The sequence below is a fragment of the Peromyscus californicus genome, unplaced genomic scaffold, assembly GCF_007827085.1.
Source record: "Peromyscus californicus insignis strain IS unplaced genomic scaffold, ASM782708v3 Scaffold_8__1_contigs__length_139910024, whole genome shotgun sequence".
NCBI lineage: Eukaryota > Metazoa > Chordata > Mammalia > Rodentia > Cricetidae > Peromyscus > Peromyscus californicus.
The window spans coordinates 4,941,495-4,957,090 of record NW_026294606.1 but is presented as its reverse complement, the minus strand read 5'-3'; the positions used below and the strand labels follow the sequence as shown (position 1 = coordinate 4,957,090).

At 40.6% G+C, this 15,596-nt stretch overlaps 1 protein-coding gene and 1 pseudogene across 1 annotated transcript in view; one reads left to right on the top strand and one right to left on the bottom strand.

Moving 5' to 3' along the window:
* Window positions 1–4,287, top strand: part of Ntrk2 (neurotrophic receptor tyrosine kinase 2) — a 392,209-nt gene extending 387,922 nt beyond the window's left edge. The window contains exon 17 of the mRNA XM_052726807.1: window positions 4,216–4,287. Coding sequence (XP_052582767.1) covers window positions 4,216–4,272 — 57 coding nt within the window. The 3' untranslated portion in view covers window positions 4,273–4,287. The remainder of the gene's footprint in view (window positions 1–4,215) is intronic.
* Window positions 4,288–4,401: 114 nt separating this feature from the next.
* Window positions 4,402–10,442, bottom strand: LOC128102897 (NADH dehydrogenase [ubiquinone] 1 alpha subcomplex subunit 11-like; annotated as a pseudogene).
* Between the last annotated feature and the right edge of the window lie 5,154 nt (window positions 10,443–15,596).

The window sequence follows — 15,596 nt, the reverse complement described above, 5'->3', positions numbered from 1 at the left end:
TGTTTCTCTGAGAGAGTGTCTCCCTTGTATAAGCTTTGGCTGGCCTTCAACTTGCCATTCTTCTGCCTCAGCCTCATGAATGCTGAATTACACAGGAATGCAACATCAAACCTCCCTTTAAAAATGTGAAGACCATTTTTTGTTCTTCAGGCCCCAATGCAGAATGAGCCACAGACTACAGTTTTGCTAACACCTGCTGCACAGAACTTGCTGGCTGACAGAACTCCAGGGTGACTGTCTCCCTAGATATTGTCACTATATGGCTGGTCCAAGCAGTTAGAAAATTTTACTGCCCAGTTGACAGTGCCCCCAGGGCATATCTGTCTTGCTTCTGCCTTCCTGGTATGAAAAAGGAATGCCAACTCAGAATTGGAATGTGTAATTCTCTCTTCAAATTTCTGTTGGCTAGGCATGGGGGCATACATCTTTAACCCCAGCACGCAGAGGTAAAGGCTGATGGATCTCTGTGAGTTGGAAAAAGTTTTGTTTTGTATCTGAAATTGCTCTAAATAGTACAATCTATGTTTAAACAAACTCCACCCATCCCCTCCCTGTAGCATGAATCTTAACAGTTCTTATTAATAAGATCAAACCCGAGGCCAGTTATTGGGGTAAATGCTGGAAGGTCAGAGTACCAGAACAAGCCACAGCTAACCTCACCTAGCCAACTTCTCATCTGGTCTTGTTTCCTCAGACTGGAAGCTTCTGTGTCCTCATCCCAATGGCTCTCAGCTGAACTGCTGCTAGAAGCCTGAAAGCTTAACCAGCCAAATGTTTAACCAGTCAAATACTTCTAGTTTCTGGTCCTCACGCCTTATAAACCTTTCTGCTTTCTAGCACCACACCACTCCTTGGGATTAAAGACTTGCTTTCTGGGATTAAAGGCGTGAGTCACCATGCCTGGCTGTTTCCAGTGTGGCCTTGAACTCACAGAGATCCAGAGGGATTTCTGTCTCTGGAATGCTAGGATTAAAGGTGTGAGTGCCACCATTTTCTAGCCTTTGTATCTAGTGGCTGTCTGTTCTCTGACCCCAGATAAGTTTATTAAGGTACACAATATTTTGGGGAACACAATACCACTATACCCCCCTGACCTTCCCATAGGCTGAGCACAGCTGTCATCTGGGTGGTGGCATCAATATGTCCCTCACCTAAGGTGGATTGCCACAGCTGCCTTCAATAGGTCTTCCTCACTGCCCCCTTATCTCCCTCTTGCTGACTAGTGTTAGGTCACATGACCAGCCCTGCCCCCGGGTCTGAGGAGCCTTTCTGTGTGTGTGTGTGTGTGTGTGTGTGTGTGTGTGTGTGTGTGTGTGTGTGTGTGTGTACTCGAAGCTAGTTTGCATGGGCATTCTAGAATGTCCATCCCTAGGCAGTAGTCTCTGCTTGGCCTGCTTACTTGGCGGCGTGTGGAGGAAAGTCACATGCACACATGGAATTTTATGGCAGGGCCATCTGATAATGATAAACAGGCAGCTGGAAAGAACATCATTTTAAAAAGAATGAACAATCTGGCAGCAGCAGCAGATTAGGGGAAAATGATTTTAGAATTAGCCTTTGGCAAAAATGATAGGAGACTCCCAAGTCTGATGGGTGAGCGTGTTGTCTGTCGGGAAAGGTGACAGAAAACTGTGTGAGGACTAATTTATTCACCTGGACTGCATGTGTGCCGATGCAGGACATAGCAGGCTCCTAGTAACTGAGTCAGAGCAGGTCCACAGAAGGATATGAGATGTGGTTCACAGTGGCTGCTGTGGAAACCACAGTGCAGATGTGGCTGCTATGGTACATGAGACCCTGCGAGTCTTCATTGTGGAGAGCTATCATCACGCCATATGAACTTGCCAAACCATGCCAAACTGGGTGGTTTCCAACAGTGTAACACCAGCTTTCTTGTCCATAACATGAAGAGTCAGGCTACAGTGAGCGACAGCTCATACATCGTGCAAGTCCCCAATTGCTAGGTTACAATTTTCTAATTCTAGTCAGAGCTATGAGGCCAGGTATTTCCTCTTCCTTGAATTTTTGAGGATGTTTATGTGTTTTCCATTGAGTCTTAGTACTATTCCATGCTATATATTGACTGATTTCTCACAACATACTCTTGCAGAAACTGATCCAACACTCTAAAAGTGAGAACTCACATGAGAAAGAGGTTAATCTACCCATAAGGGCTCCCATAGCCCACACACGAACATCCAGAAGACAGGCCTCTAGGAGTGTCTGAGATGGGCTTTTTAGAATAGGTTCAGTGAATTGCGAAGGTCCCCCTAAATGTGGGTGGTATCATTCTCTGGATTACCAAGGTCCTGGACTGGATAGGGAGGAGAAAGTGAGCCAAGTGTGAACATGCATCACTCTGTGTCCTAACAGTGGATACATTATGACCAGCTGCTGCCTGCTCCTGCCTCCTTGCTCTTCTCTGCCTTAACAGACTCCTCAAACCGTAAACCAAAACAAGCCCTTCCTTCCGCAAGTCACTTCTTGTCAGTTTTTGTTTGTTTGTTTGTTTTAACAGCAGCAAGAAAAGTAACTGAAGCAGAAACTGGGATACAAAATATCCAGGATGGCAGGCAGCTATAATCCTGAGACACAGAGTATCCAGGATGGATGGCAGGCAGCTGTAATCCTGGGACACAGTGTATCCAGGATGGCAGGCAACTGTAATCCTGAGACACAGTGTATCCAGGATGGAGGGCAGCTGTAATCCTGGGACACAGATAATCTAGGATGGTAGGCAGCTGTAATCCTGAGACACAGAGAATCCAGGATGGCAGGCAGCTGTAATGCCCCATCCCATAATGCCAAGGACAATAAGACTCCTGGAAAGTTTTGTGCACAGTTGAAGCCTCTCAACTCACGAAGTAAGGGGAAAGCCTTGTTTCTACCCTGCTTAGACACAGGAGGCAAAATTAAAAATTCATAAAAATCATGTTTTTAAGTATTTTGCAGAATGGAAAAAACAATAAGAGGTAAGCTACTGAAATCAAACGTTAGGAGGTAGGAAGCAAATTCCATGATCCAAGCTCCTGCAGCAGGGACAAACACAGGTGTGCAAAGTAACTTTGATTTTCCCTTGTTTTCCGACAACTCACTTCTGTCCTGAATTTTCTTTTCACTTAAAAGCTTAATCTAAAATATTCCCTAAAAAATGCCACAGCCACAACAGAAAACAATACGGTAGTTCCTCAAAAGTTTAAAAATAGAATGGACATATGATCCAGCAAACTCAAGCAGGTAAAACCATGAGGCATCTAACGAAGCCAGATTCCTGAGGCTGAAGGCAGGACGTGGGGGGTGGGGGGGGGGGTGGGGGTGGGGGTCATGATTAAGGGGTATGAAGCTTCATTTAAGCCAGAGGAAGGGCTCCCTGGTGACAAAACACAATGGGTCTCTGCTAACCCCACCCACACATGCTTACAAAGGTACATTTTTATTGCAAACAGCATATTAATGTTATACTTTATGAAAAGATTAAGAGCAAACTTTTTTTTTCTTTTTAAGTAAAGGTCTAATCTAAATTATTCCAGAGAATTCCAATTTCTTCCATATTTTCCTCAGGCTTTTCCTGTCCTCTTCTGTGGCTTCATTTAGACATGGACAGTCAGCAGGGTGGTGCAGAAGGAGGATTATGCTTGGCTGATGGTAAACTATCATGAAGAGACATCTGGTCACCCTCCTGACTCTCAGACTCCTAGGGATCCCAAGCAAAAGGTTCTTGCCCGTTTTTCCTCACTTCCTGATTGGGTCGGCCGATCTCTTTGGTGGACAGTGGGTGGTTTCAATTTTGAGGTGTCGTCTATCTGTGAACATCCTTGTGTAAATCATGCTTGCAATTCTGTTGGTCTTAATCCTATAAGTGGGACTGTGGCCATGGCAGCCCAAGCTTTTGAGGATACAACAGAGCGGAAGAAGGCTGCCAGCTAGCATTTTTACTGTATCTTTTCTATGTGTGGATTCACAAATTCTTAGGATGCATTACAGTTGCCTAAGGTATATTTCTGTGATGTGTGGTACTACTCTGTAGCCTGGAAGCAGTAAGTTACCCTCTGGCCCAGTCATGCAGGTGTCTGTCTAGGTTGCTGCTATGATACAAGAATCCAGTGAAGCATTTTTCAGAAACCATGTCTGATGTTCAGCATGTGATTATACTCCGGCCATGTCTGTATGTGTTTAGACTTAGCACATAATACAGTTTTCTCTCTTGTTTACCAGGTTCCAAGCCCCACCAGTGACAGTGAGAGAGAAGTGTTCCCAGTAGTCCTTGACTGATGCTGTGCCTTTCACTGTAACCACTCTGGAGTCTGCTGAAGGAAGGCAACGTGTTGGTGGTTCTCTGATGACCAAGTTAAGCACCTTTCCACAGACTTGCTCTCCACTTGACAGTCTTCTGTTGTGGAATATTATTTTAACCAGGCAAAGATGCGTTACATTAGTTTATACTGCAGAATATTACTTTAGCTATGTGAATGGTGTTACATTTGTTTCTGCTTCATTTGTTTAATTATGTAAAGATGTGTTGTATTTGTTTCACCTTGCCTGCCTAAGGCACCTGATTGGTCTAATAAAAAGCTGAATGGCCAATAGCTAGGCGGGAGAGGGATAGGCAGGACTGGTGGGCAGAGAGAATAAGTAGGAGGAGGAATCAGGCTCGAAAAGAAAAAGAGGAGGGAAGAAGGAGGAGGAGAATAAGGAAGAAAGAGCGGGACACACCGGGCCAGAAGCCAGGCAGCCTCCAGCCAGCCAGTCACGAGAGGCATGAAAGTGAGACACACAGAAGGAAAGAAAGGTAAAAAGCCCCAAGGCAAAACATAGATGAAGAGAAACAGGTTAAGTTATAAGAGCTAGTGGGACAAGCATAAGATAAGGCTGAGCATTCATAACTAATAATAAGTCCCCGTGCCATGATTTGGGAGCTGGTTGGTGGGACAAAAGAAAACCTGAGACAGTCTCCCTCTGTATCTGCTAAAACATTCACCCTTCTTTCTGTTGGTGTTTTTGATGATTAATGTGGCTTGCATATATATATATATATATATATATATATATATATATATATATATATATATAATGGATTAAGATACATAAAATCCAGGTTTTAAACATGTAAATCTCTCATCACAGCATGTGCTTGCACTCTGTGGTTGGTCCTTTCACTTCCTCAACAGAATCTTTCGTGGAAAAAATTTGTGTTGTTCTGTGGTCCGGCATTCCCCTGTGTTTCCTTTGTAGCCACTGCTTTTATGTGAAGAACTGTTGGCTGTATCCAGAAAGGCATTTGAAAGCTTCTCTGCCTCACAGTTCACAGTTTCATCTGGAATCAATTTTTGTGTCTGGGGTGAAATAGAAGTCAAGAATCATGTTTTTCCATGTGGATATTCTGTTGACCCATAATTATTTATTACAAAGGCCACCATTTCCTCAGTGAACTGCAATGCCACCACCATGAAGCAGAGAGCCGCCTACATGGCCTCTTTGAGCTTGCTCGGCTGTTACAGTGGCTCATGTGTCTTTTCTCCTGTGATTGCCACACTGTAGTCCAAGTTCTGACCCCTTGTCTACATCAGCATAGATCTCCAAGTGTGGTTACTGATGCCCAGAAGGCCGCTTATACCAGCACTGAAGAACAAATCGTGCTTCAAATTTCGACTATTGTATAATGCTTAGATAAAGCTTGACAGCGGCAGATTATTAAACAAACCTGACTTAAGACTCAGTCCCTTAATTACAAGCCCTACATACTTAGTGGAAACTGTAAGCAATTATTTTGAAAAACATGCAATCTTTGTTTTTAAAAGCATATTGTTTGCTTAAGGAAAAGTAAAAGCAGGGAACTAAGTCATTGTCTCAATTTTCAGATTTTAGGATAGTGGAACGAAAAGGATCATCTCCCCAGTGAGGGTAACTGTCCATCAGGGGAGTTTGCACCCAGGAGCAGGACTCATCTTGTCCTGAAGGCCATTTTACTTTATAAGCAATAGGGATTTATTTTTTTTAGATTACTGAGTCAGAGATGAGATAATAATTGACAAAATAATATCCTGACTAAAAGTATTTAAAGAAAAACTTAGTATAAACTAAAAGGAATGTATATGCATGTGTATATATATATTATGTGACTATATATTTTTATATTTATGTAATATATATTTATTTTTACTTAAATTCTTAAAAGTAGGGGTACTTTGGAAGTTTTTGCTAATATGACCATTTACTAACGTGATGGTTTGAACAGGAATGGCCCCCATAGGCTCATAGGTTCGAATGCTTGGTCATTAGGGAGTGGTACTTCTTGACAAGGGTTAGGAGGTGTGGCCTTGTTGGGGTAGTTGTAGACTTGCTGGAGGAAGTGTGCCACTGGGGGTGGGCCTTAGAATTTCAAATGCTCAAGCCAGGCCCAGAGTCTCTCTTTCTCTGTGCCTGTTGCCTGTGGATCTGGGTGTAGAATTCTCAGCTACTTCTCCATCACCATGTCTACCTGCATGCTGACATGCTTCCTCCCATAATGACAATGGACTAGACCTCTAAACTGTAAGCCAGTCCCAATTAAATGTTTCCTTTATAAGAGTTGCTGTGGTCATGGTTTCTCTTCACAGCAATAGACCAAGACAGCTAGTAAGCCAATACAATGTTCACACCATTTTGAATATACTATTGGTTAGATCACATTCAGTAGCTTCAGCAATCCTGAATGAAAAATTCTTGCTTTTAAAGATATGACTTTTCACATCGAGTAAAAGATCTTTAATCTTAGAGACACAGAACCTAACCTGATTGTTGACGAGGCTTTAAGCGGGCCGGGTAGGCACCAATAGCTTAGTTTTTAAATAACAGCTTTCCTTTTAGTTTAAATCGGACAAAAAAAGGACATTGAAAAAAAACTATCTTTAAAGAGGAACTCACAGGTAGCAGACAATGTTTTTTATTCCTTAATGTTGTAACTATGTTAAATTTATCTTCAAAATATAATCAATTATAATTATATCAACATTTAATAATGTAGCCATATTATTGCATACAGGGAGAACTTACCTAGATTTGAACACTACTGCTGGTTGATACTGTGTCTCCTGGAATCTACACCATGAGGAGGAAGCTTATTTAACAAACCCATGTCTATCATTTTATATATAACAGCCTTAAAAATTACATTTAATGTTTATGTATTAAGAATAATTTTGAAAAAATCCATATAAATTAGTTCAAAAAAGATTTATAATATACATCCCCAGAGGTACCTCAACATGAAGCATTTTTAGGTACTTCTAATTTTTTTTTAACCCATGACTATTTTGTAAATAAAATAAGTAATTTAAGACCCATTTTAGAAAGAAATTCTTTTTTTCCCCCAAGGGACACACAGTGTTTATTTGCCACAGGGGTTCTGCTCACACCTTGGGGGTGGCAAAGAATTTCCAGTCTTCCAGCTTGCCAATCTGGAACAGGGTTGCCGCGGTGCCCATGTATATGCAGCCAACAGCTCCAGTCCCATAGCTGTGAGTACGCGCTCCCAGGGTCAGGCCCCCCGGCATAGCCTCCGATGAAGTAGTTCAGGGGGTCATCTGGCTTCTCGGGGACCTGGACACTGACACAGGCGGCGAGACCAAACATACCTCCGACGGCAGCCGCAGTGCATGTGTACTGGCCAGCCCGGGCCCCTGCTTCCAGTTGGGAATCTGCCGGGTTGAGGAGATGCTGTAAGCTAAGCCTATCACGCCAATGAGGCCACCAAATGAACGCGGTGGTGATGTAGGTCTTGTGGTGACACTGGGTGCCATCAGGGATCTCATCATAGGCCCGGAGGAGCTGCTGGGCCATGGCTGTGCCTGGCCGTGCTTGCTCCCTAGAAAGAAACTTAGTAAAATTTCTGTGTTTTGTGTCAAATTTTATAGCCCAATGAAGCTTTTTCTCTTATGAGTGAATATTGTTTTATATAAGCAAATAACATTTTAAAGATTTATAAAACATTTAACAGACCTCAAAATGCCATTTAAATGGCTATTCAGAAGGTAAATGAATACTTTGGTTCCTCAAACCAACTTAAAAGGCACTTTAACATATCCCCCAGGCACTCACATTCACTTAGGCGCATGCACGCGCGCACACACACACACACACACACACACACACACACACACACACACGTTAAGGAATGTCAAGACTTAAAAACAAAATAAAAAAGACATAAAAATGACGAACATTCCATCTCTATGTTTGGAGGGAATGGGGTCAGCCCTGGGGAGCCTGTCAGGCTGCCTTTGTCCGTCTGTCAGTTTGTTGAGTACCTTGACTCCTGTGAAATGGTCCTGTTCTTTAACACCAAGAGGGCACTGGCATCCAACAGTTGATTGATGGTGTGTGGCCTGGTGTCCCTGTGTCACTGAAGACCTTGGTACCACCTGAATGCATCAATTCTCAGCTTTTATAATTGTTATCTCTTCGTCTTTATTTATTTTATTTATTTATTTATTTATTTAGTTAGTTAGTTAGTTAGTTAGTTAGTTAGTTAGTTAGTTAGTTTGGATTTTTGAGACAGGGTTTCTCTGTGTAGTTTTGGTGCCTGTCCTGGATCTTGCTCTGTAGACCAGACAGACTGGCTTCAAACTCGCAGAGATTTGCCTGGCTCTCCCTTCCAAGTGCTGGGATTAAAGGTGTGCACCACCACGCCCGGCCTCATCTTTAATTTTTGTCTTACAAAATACAAACACTAATTTTAAGTGGACCCGGATTCTCTGGTTTACTATTCTATTTCTTCCTGGTATTGAAATAAAACAGTTTTCAAATCATCGCGTTGTTTGTAGCACCTCACTAAGTCCTGCCGACGATTTTGTTTTCAAGTTCTTTAGAGTTTTTTGTGCACATTCATCTCTTCAAATAATGAGAGTATTTTTCTTTTTTAGCATTGTAAGGGTTTTACCTAATTTTCCTGCCCATCTCACCCCCTAAAATATCCAGTCTTCACTGAATAACCGACTGTATCTTTATTTCATTCCTAGTCTCAGGAGGGACATTTTTCATATTTCACTGTTAAATATGGTGCTTACTGTAAACTTCAGATTAAAAAGCACTTCCTCGTCTCTAGTTTTCTAGGAGAGTTTTTCATTATGGCCACTGGACTCTCTGCTTTATTTTTTTCAACAAGTAGATGTTATAATTTCCTTCCACTTCCATTCATGTGGCAAGTTACCTCGACTTTCTGAACATTAAACCACTCTTAGGCATCAATTGATTCACAAGTGTTTCAAGATTTTTATACGACGTTCATGGGAGAAATTGGCATGTAAAATTCTTTCTCACAGTACTCTTGCCAGGGTCTGGCATCAGAATGCAGCCATCCTCCGAGAGCCAGCTTGGGCACACGCCATCCTTTCTCATTGAGGTCCACATTATTTCTTCCTTAAATGTTTGGGAAGATTCACCAGGGAAGGCATCTGGGCCCAAACTTGTTTTTCTGGAAAGGAAGCGTTCAATTTGTCTAAGAAACAAAATGTATTTAGATTTTTCTACTTCTTGGGTCAGATTTGGCATCTCATGATGGTTGAGGAATTTGTCCATTGCAGCCAAATGTTCACATTTCTTGGAGTAAAATTGTCGTTAGGATGCTAGTGAGAGCATTTTAATTTCTGCAGGGTATATACCAATGCCATTGATTTGTGTTCGTGCAGCTTCCTTCTCTCTCGTCACTGTTGCTAAGGTTGTGGGTCTTCATCGCCCGGGCTGAGAACTGTCTTTAGCTCCCACAGTTTCCTCATCATTTATATGTTCATCTTCGTTATTACAGCCCGTGTCATTGATATCTCTGCTTCATTTCCCCCTCTAGCTTCTCCATTACCCTTTGCCTACTTTCTTGAATTGGCTACTTTCTTGAAATAAGCTTGCAATCACATATTTTATAACTTTGTATATTTACTCTTTTCTTGGAAATTTTGTTGAAAATCATACTTGAAAACGAAATGTGCCCTCTTATTTCTTGCCCAGCTTTTTTATGCATAGCGGCTGTGTCCTAGCTGATAATGTACTGAAGGGGTTTTCTATTTTGTTATCTATGTTTCTATTTTATCGGTTACAGGAGCTCCAATGGTCTGTCTCTGTATAATTGGCTTCACTTTCCTTTACATGCAGATGCCTTCCTGCTGGGTGCTTAAACATCAACAGTCATTGAATTTTCCAAGGAGATGGGCATGTTTAAGACTAGGAAATAATTTGCTTTATACTTAGGACTGTTTCTTGACTCAATCCCACTGTATCTGAGGTTAGTGGGGTTCCGAGTGCAGCCTTCCAGTTGGTGGCTGTGCTTCATGTCCTGTCTCACGCATTTTTGCATTTGAGCAGAATATGAATGCTTTTATAATGTTATTCCATCTGATACTTTTACACAGTCCATTTTATTTGATTTTATTTATGAATATATTGGAGTTGAAAGCTACTGATTTATTCTTGAATTTTTGTTCCTCTATTTTTATTTCTTGATTCCTTTGACTTCTTTTGGATTAAAAATATTTTTCCTCTAAAGGTGTTAGTTTTACATGTTCTTTTGGTTTAAATTGTCATCATATAGATGAAACATAAATTACATTAGTTATTTTTTGCTGAGCTACTAGCTATTTCTTCATTGTGAGTTAATTTTTACTACCTCTCAGAAAAATTACCTCCTATTCTTTTAAAATGTGACCATCATGCCTTTGACTTTAACCATTTTGTCTTTTTCATATAATGTTTTTATTTATTCTTTAAAGATTTCATAAATATGCTTTGTCATGTTTAGTTAATATTTATGGATATTTTATTTTTCTATTCTTTATTCCTTCCTCTGAGCATATTTTAGTGTTCCCTGAACGAATTTCTCTTTAGTGTATCTCTTGATAAATGTCAGCTAAAAACAAATTTTGCTTTTGTTTCTTTGCAGACATCTGATTTCATGGTTTGATTTGTGTTATAACTGTGCATCTTTGTAGAACATGGTGGGGTTCCAGTCATCTCTATAATATACTCTCATATCTATCACCTCAAACACTCGTTACATCTCTGTGGAGAAGCTGTTCACAGCCCTTCTTCCCAGCCCTTCGAAGGACACTTCCTCTATGTGGAGACTCCTCCTCAGCACTTTCACATTTTCATCGATTCCCAGAAGTCCTTCTGCTGCCACCTGGCTTCTCATCGCCTGTGACAAGTTTGCTCTTGACCGAACAGTTTCTTCTTCTTTGAGGAGTTTTACTATCTCCTGAAGTGCGTCAAGATTTGAGTTTCAAGTTAGTCTACTTCTACTGGTTTACAAACAATGCCCACCTTCTCCCTCCCTCTCCCCGTCTCCTCTCCCCCTTCTTCTCTCCCCCTCTTCCTCTCCTCCTCTTCCTCTCCCCCTCCTCCTCTTCCCTCCTCCCCTCCTCTTCTCTCTTACAAATCACTTATATAGTTTTCAACTGTAGACTTCTCATTAAATTCTCTTTAAAAGATCTAGTTAGAGACCACATCTGATAGCAAACATACAAATCCCAAGCCTTTTATATAAAATGGCATATTGCATGCTGTTTGCATATAATCTATAATTCCCTTCCATATTCTTTAAATTTTCTTTTTACTGCTTATATTTATTAATACAATGTAAAGACTCTGACTCCTGAGTGCCAGGACTGCAGGTGCATCCATGCCCACCTGCAGTCCACCCTGAGTTAATTTTTGTACAAGCTTAACACCTTTTCTTGCCTACACGGCTCCACTATTCTAGCACTGTTTGATAAACATCCCTCCGTCCCACTCTGTTGACTTTGCTAAAAATCAGTTGTGTGTGTTTGTGTGGCTCTGTTTCTGGTTGCCCATCCCACTGGCTAATTTTAGTATCCCTCCAGCTCTCGTGCAACATTTTGTTACTAGAGCATTGTGTTTGGAATTAATTTGGTAAAAACTGTCTTTAGCATATTATTCTTGGTTTCTAAGATTGATTAGGTCTCCTGTCATCCATAACTCTTCATAGAAGCTATAAATAATGCTTGGAGATCGCTGTGGTGGTGATGGAGTCTGGCGTTTTGGATCATCCAATCTAGGAACATGATAAGTTATTATAATTATTTATGCCTTTTTGTTTGTTTGTTTGTTTGTTTGTTTGTTTGTTTTTCAAGCCAGGGTTTCTCTGAGTAGTCCTATCTGTCTTAGGCAAGGGTCGAGGGAAAGAGACCTGTCTGTCTTAGAACTAGTTCTGTAGACCAGACTGGCCTTGAACTCAGAGATCTGCCTGCCTCTGCCTCCCGAGCACTGGAATTAAAGGTGTGTGCCACCACCACCCGGCTTATTTATGTCTTTTAAATTTTTATTTTAGTAGTGTCTTGTAATTTTCAGTGTACATGTCATATATTCTTTTATATACACATCTTATTTCTGTATTTTAGGCTAGATTATAAGTGGTACTGTAGCTTTTAAGTTAGTCCTCCATTGCTGGCTGACTTGTACGTGTGTATTCATTTTAGGTTCTGATATATTTTTCAACATGAGGAATCCTACCAACCGCAAGTGGGATGATTCTACTTCTTCCTCTCTGTTGTTATATACTTTGCTTTTCTTGCCATAAATAACTAGAACTTCAGGACTGTGCTGGAGTGAGGGAAGAGGTGGCCTCATTGTCTTGGAGCTGAGGTATTGAGCTTTTGTAACTTTGAAATAAGATGTTGACTGTCGGTTTTTATAGATGCGTGTAAGTGAGAAAGCCCCTATCTACTCCTGGCTAGCTGAGAGATTTTTGTCAAGAATGAACCGTTTCAGTGTGGGAGAAGAAAATAAAAGGTACACAATCGAGAAAGAGGGCAGAGTGTCCTTACTTGAAGATGACGCGATTCTTTGCATAAGCAACCCCAGACAATGTCATCAAACCCTCTGCAGCTACTCAACACTTTCAGAAAAGTGACAGGGTCCATAATCAATACCACAAATCTGTGGCCTTCCTATATGCCAGTGTCAAAACATCCTGAAAAGGAAATCAGGGACCTGATCCCATTCATGATAGCTGCACAAAAATAATACAATTAAGAACAAACCTAACCAAGGCCATGAAAGACCTTTTCTTAGTTAGGCTTTCTATTGCTGTAATAAACACTTCAACCAAAAGCATAATTGGGAGGAAAAGGTTATTTGACTTGCACATTCCAATCAGAGTCCATCATTGAGGAAAGTCAGGGCAGAAACTCGAGCAAGAACCTGAGGGTAGGAACTAAAGCAGAAGCCATGGGGGAACACTGCTTCCTGGTTTGCTCTGCATGGCTTCCTCAGCCTGTACCCCAGGACCACTTGCCCAGAGCTGACACCACCCACATTGAGCTGGGCCTCCCTACATCAACCATTAATCAGGAAAATGTCCCATAGACATGTCTACAGACAATCTGATGGAGATAATCCCTCAATTAAGGTTCCCTCTTCCCAGAAGACTCTGGTTTATATAAAGTTGACAAAAAAAATAGTCAGCACAGACCTCTACAATGAAAACGTTAAGACACTGAAAAAAATGACAGACACCAGAAGATTAAAAGCCCTTTGATGCCCATAGATCGGAAGAATTAGTTAACTGTGAAAATGTCTCTTCTACCAAAGCAACCTACAGAGATTTGGTGCAATCCCAGTCAAAATCTCATGGCTATTCTTCACAAATAGAGAAAAAAGTCTTAAAATTTATGTTGAATCAGAAAAAAACCAAGGAGAGCCAAAGCAATCCTAACCAAAAAGAATCTGATGGGAGGTATCACCGTCTCTGATGTCAAGTTATACCACAGAGTCATAGTAACAAAAAAAGTATGGTACAGAAACATCTATAGAATTCTGTCATAGAGAATTGAGGACTCAGATGTAAGTCCACACAACTACAGCCGTCTGATGTTTGACAATAATCAAAAAATGGACATCAAAGAAAAGACAACATCTTCAACAAATGATGCTAGAAAATCCAGATATCAAGGTGCAGAAAAATGAAACTGAATCTATATCTCTCCTCTTGTACAAAACTCAACCCCAAATGTAGGACTTCAACATAACAGCAGATACTACATTTATGTTAAGGTAGCATATCTTATAGATAGCATATTTCTATAAGATATATATATATATATATATATATATATATATATATATATATATATATATATCCTATTGCTGTGTGTTTTCAAGTGACATGTGTAAGTCATTTATATTTAGGGTAACTTTGAAAGTCATAGCTTAATTCTTCATTTTATTATTTGCTCAGTTTAATCTTCTGAATTTCTCCCCTGTGTTTCTCTACCTACCTTCCTAAGTTCCTTAAACATATTTCCACTTTCGTTCTTGACTTGGGTACAGCATCTTGAATATATCATTGCATGCCCTCTTTAGTGTGTTGTAGGTGCTACTGTTTTCAGACGGACCTTATTGTAGTCGACTGGTTTTGGCGCTTCATTATACCAAGTCAAGGTAAAACCCTGTTTTCCTTTAGTGTCGTATACCTTCCCCCACTTAAAGTATAATTATTTTGAGTTTTTCTCTGTAAACATTAAACACCATACCAGATGGTGTTGTAAGTTTGCTTTGACTACCACATGTGAGTTAAGAAAATAATCAAAATAGACTGTGGCATTTCTCTCTGTTTTCATCCATTCTGATGCACTTCTTTCTTTTCTTGGGGTCCATATTCTTTACTGACATAGACCCCTCAATCCACTCTTTGGGGCCATGTTATTAGCAGTTCATCCCCTATTCTCCTGTGATTAAGGGTGACTTCACTTTTCCTTTTTTTCTAAAAAATATTTTTACTAGTTATATAATTACAAAGTTAACAGTCTCTTTTCATTTCTCAGTTTGAAAAATGGAGCAACTTCCGGGGTGTTTTCAAATGAGAACATGGTTATCATTCCTGTCTCCATTCCCCTAAAGGCAGCTTGTCGTTTCCCTCTGGCTACTTCCAAGGTTTCTTCTTTGTCTTTGCTTTTAATTACAGTATGTTTTGTGCATTTTATTGGCCTTATTTTGCTTGTGGTTCTAATAACCTCTTGAATCAGTGGGTGTATATCTTTCATTAAATATGAGACATTTTAAACTATATCACATTTTTAGTCTCATTCAAATTGAGTGAAGTCTACTGAACTCTTGCGGAGGCCATGTCACCGCCCCCCTTTAAGTGACCACTCCGGGATAGGGCTCTCACTTCTTCCCATTACTTTGCTTTGAATTGTGATAACTTCCCCTGAATTCCTTTCTATAACTTCCAAGTCTTTACTGAGACATATTTCCATCAGTTCAAGAGGACTGATAATCACTTTTGATGCATGTCTGTGGTGACTTCTTTAGTCTTTTACAGAATTCATCATTGTCTTTATTTCACTGTTAGCAACCATTGGTTGTGTTGTAATTTTCCTGACTCTTGATAGATCCATTTGCTTTTTATTCTATCCCAGATATCTTGTACTTATTTATCAACCCAGGATCCTATTCCATTCATTTTCAGGGAAGGCACTAGCTCTGGAGAGGTGTAACAGGACAGGCTGCATCACCTCAGCATTGAAAGTAGAACACGGATTCACAGCACACAGACTTACTGGATGGGATCTCAGCTTTCCAGGGTACATTCTCAATGAGTGACCTTATTC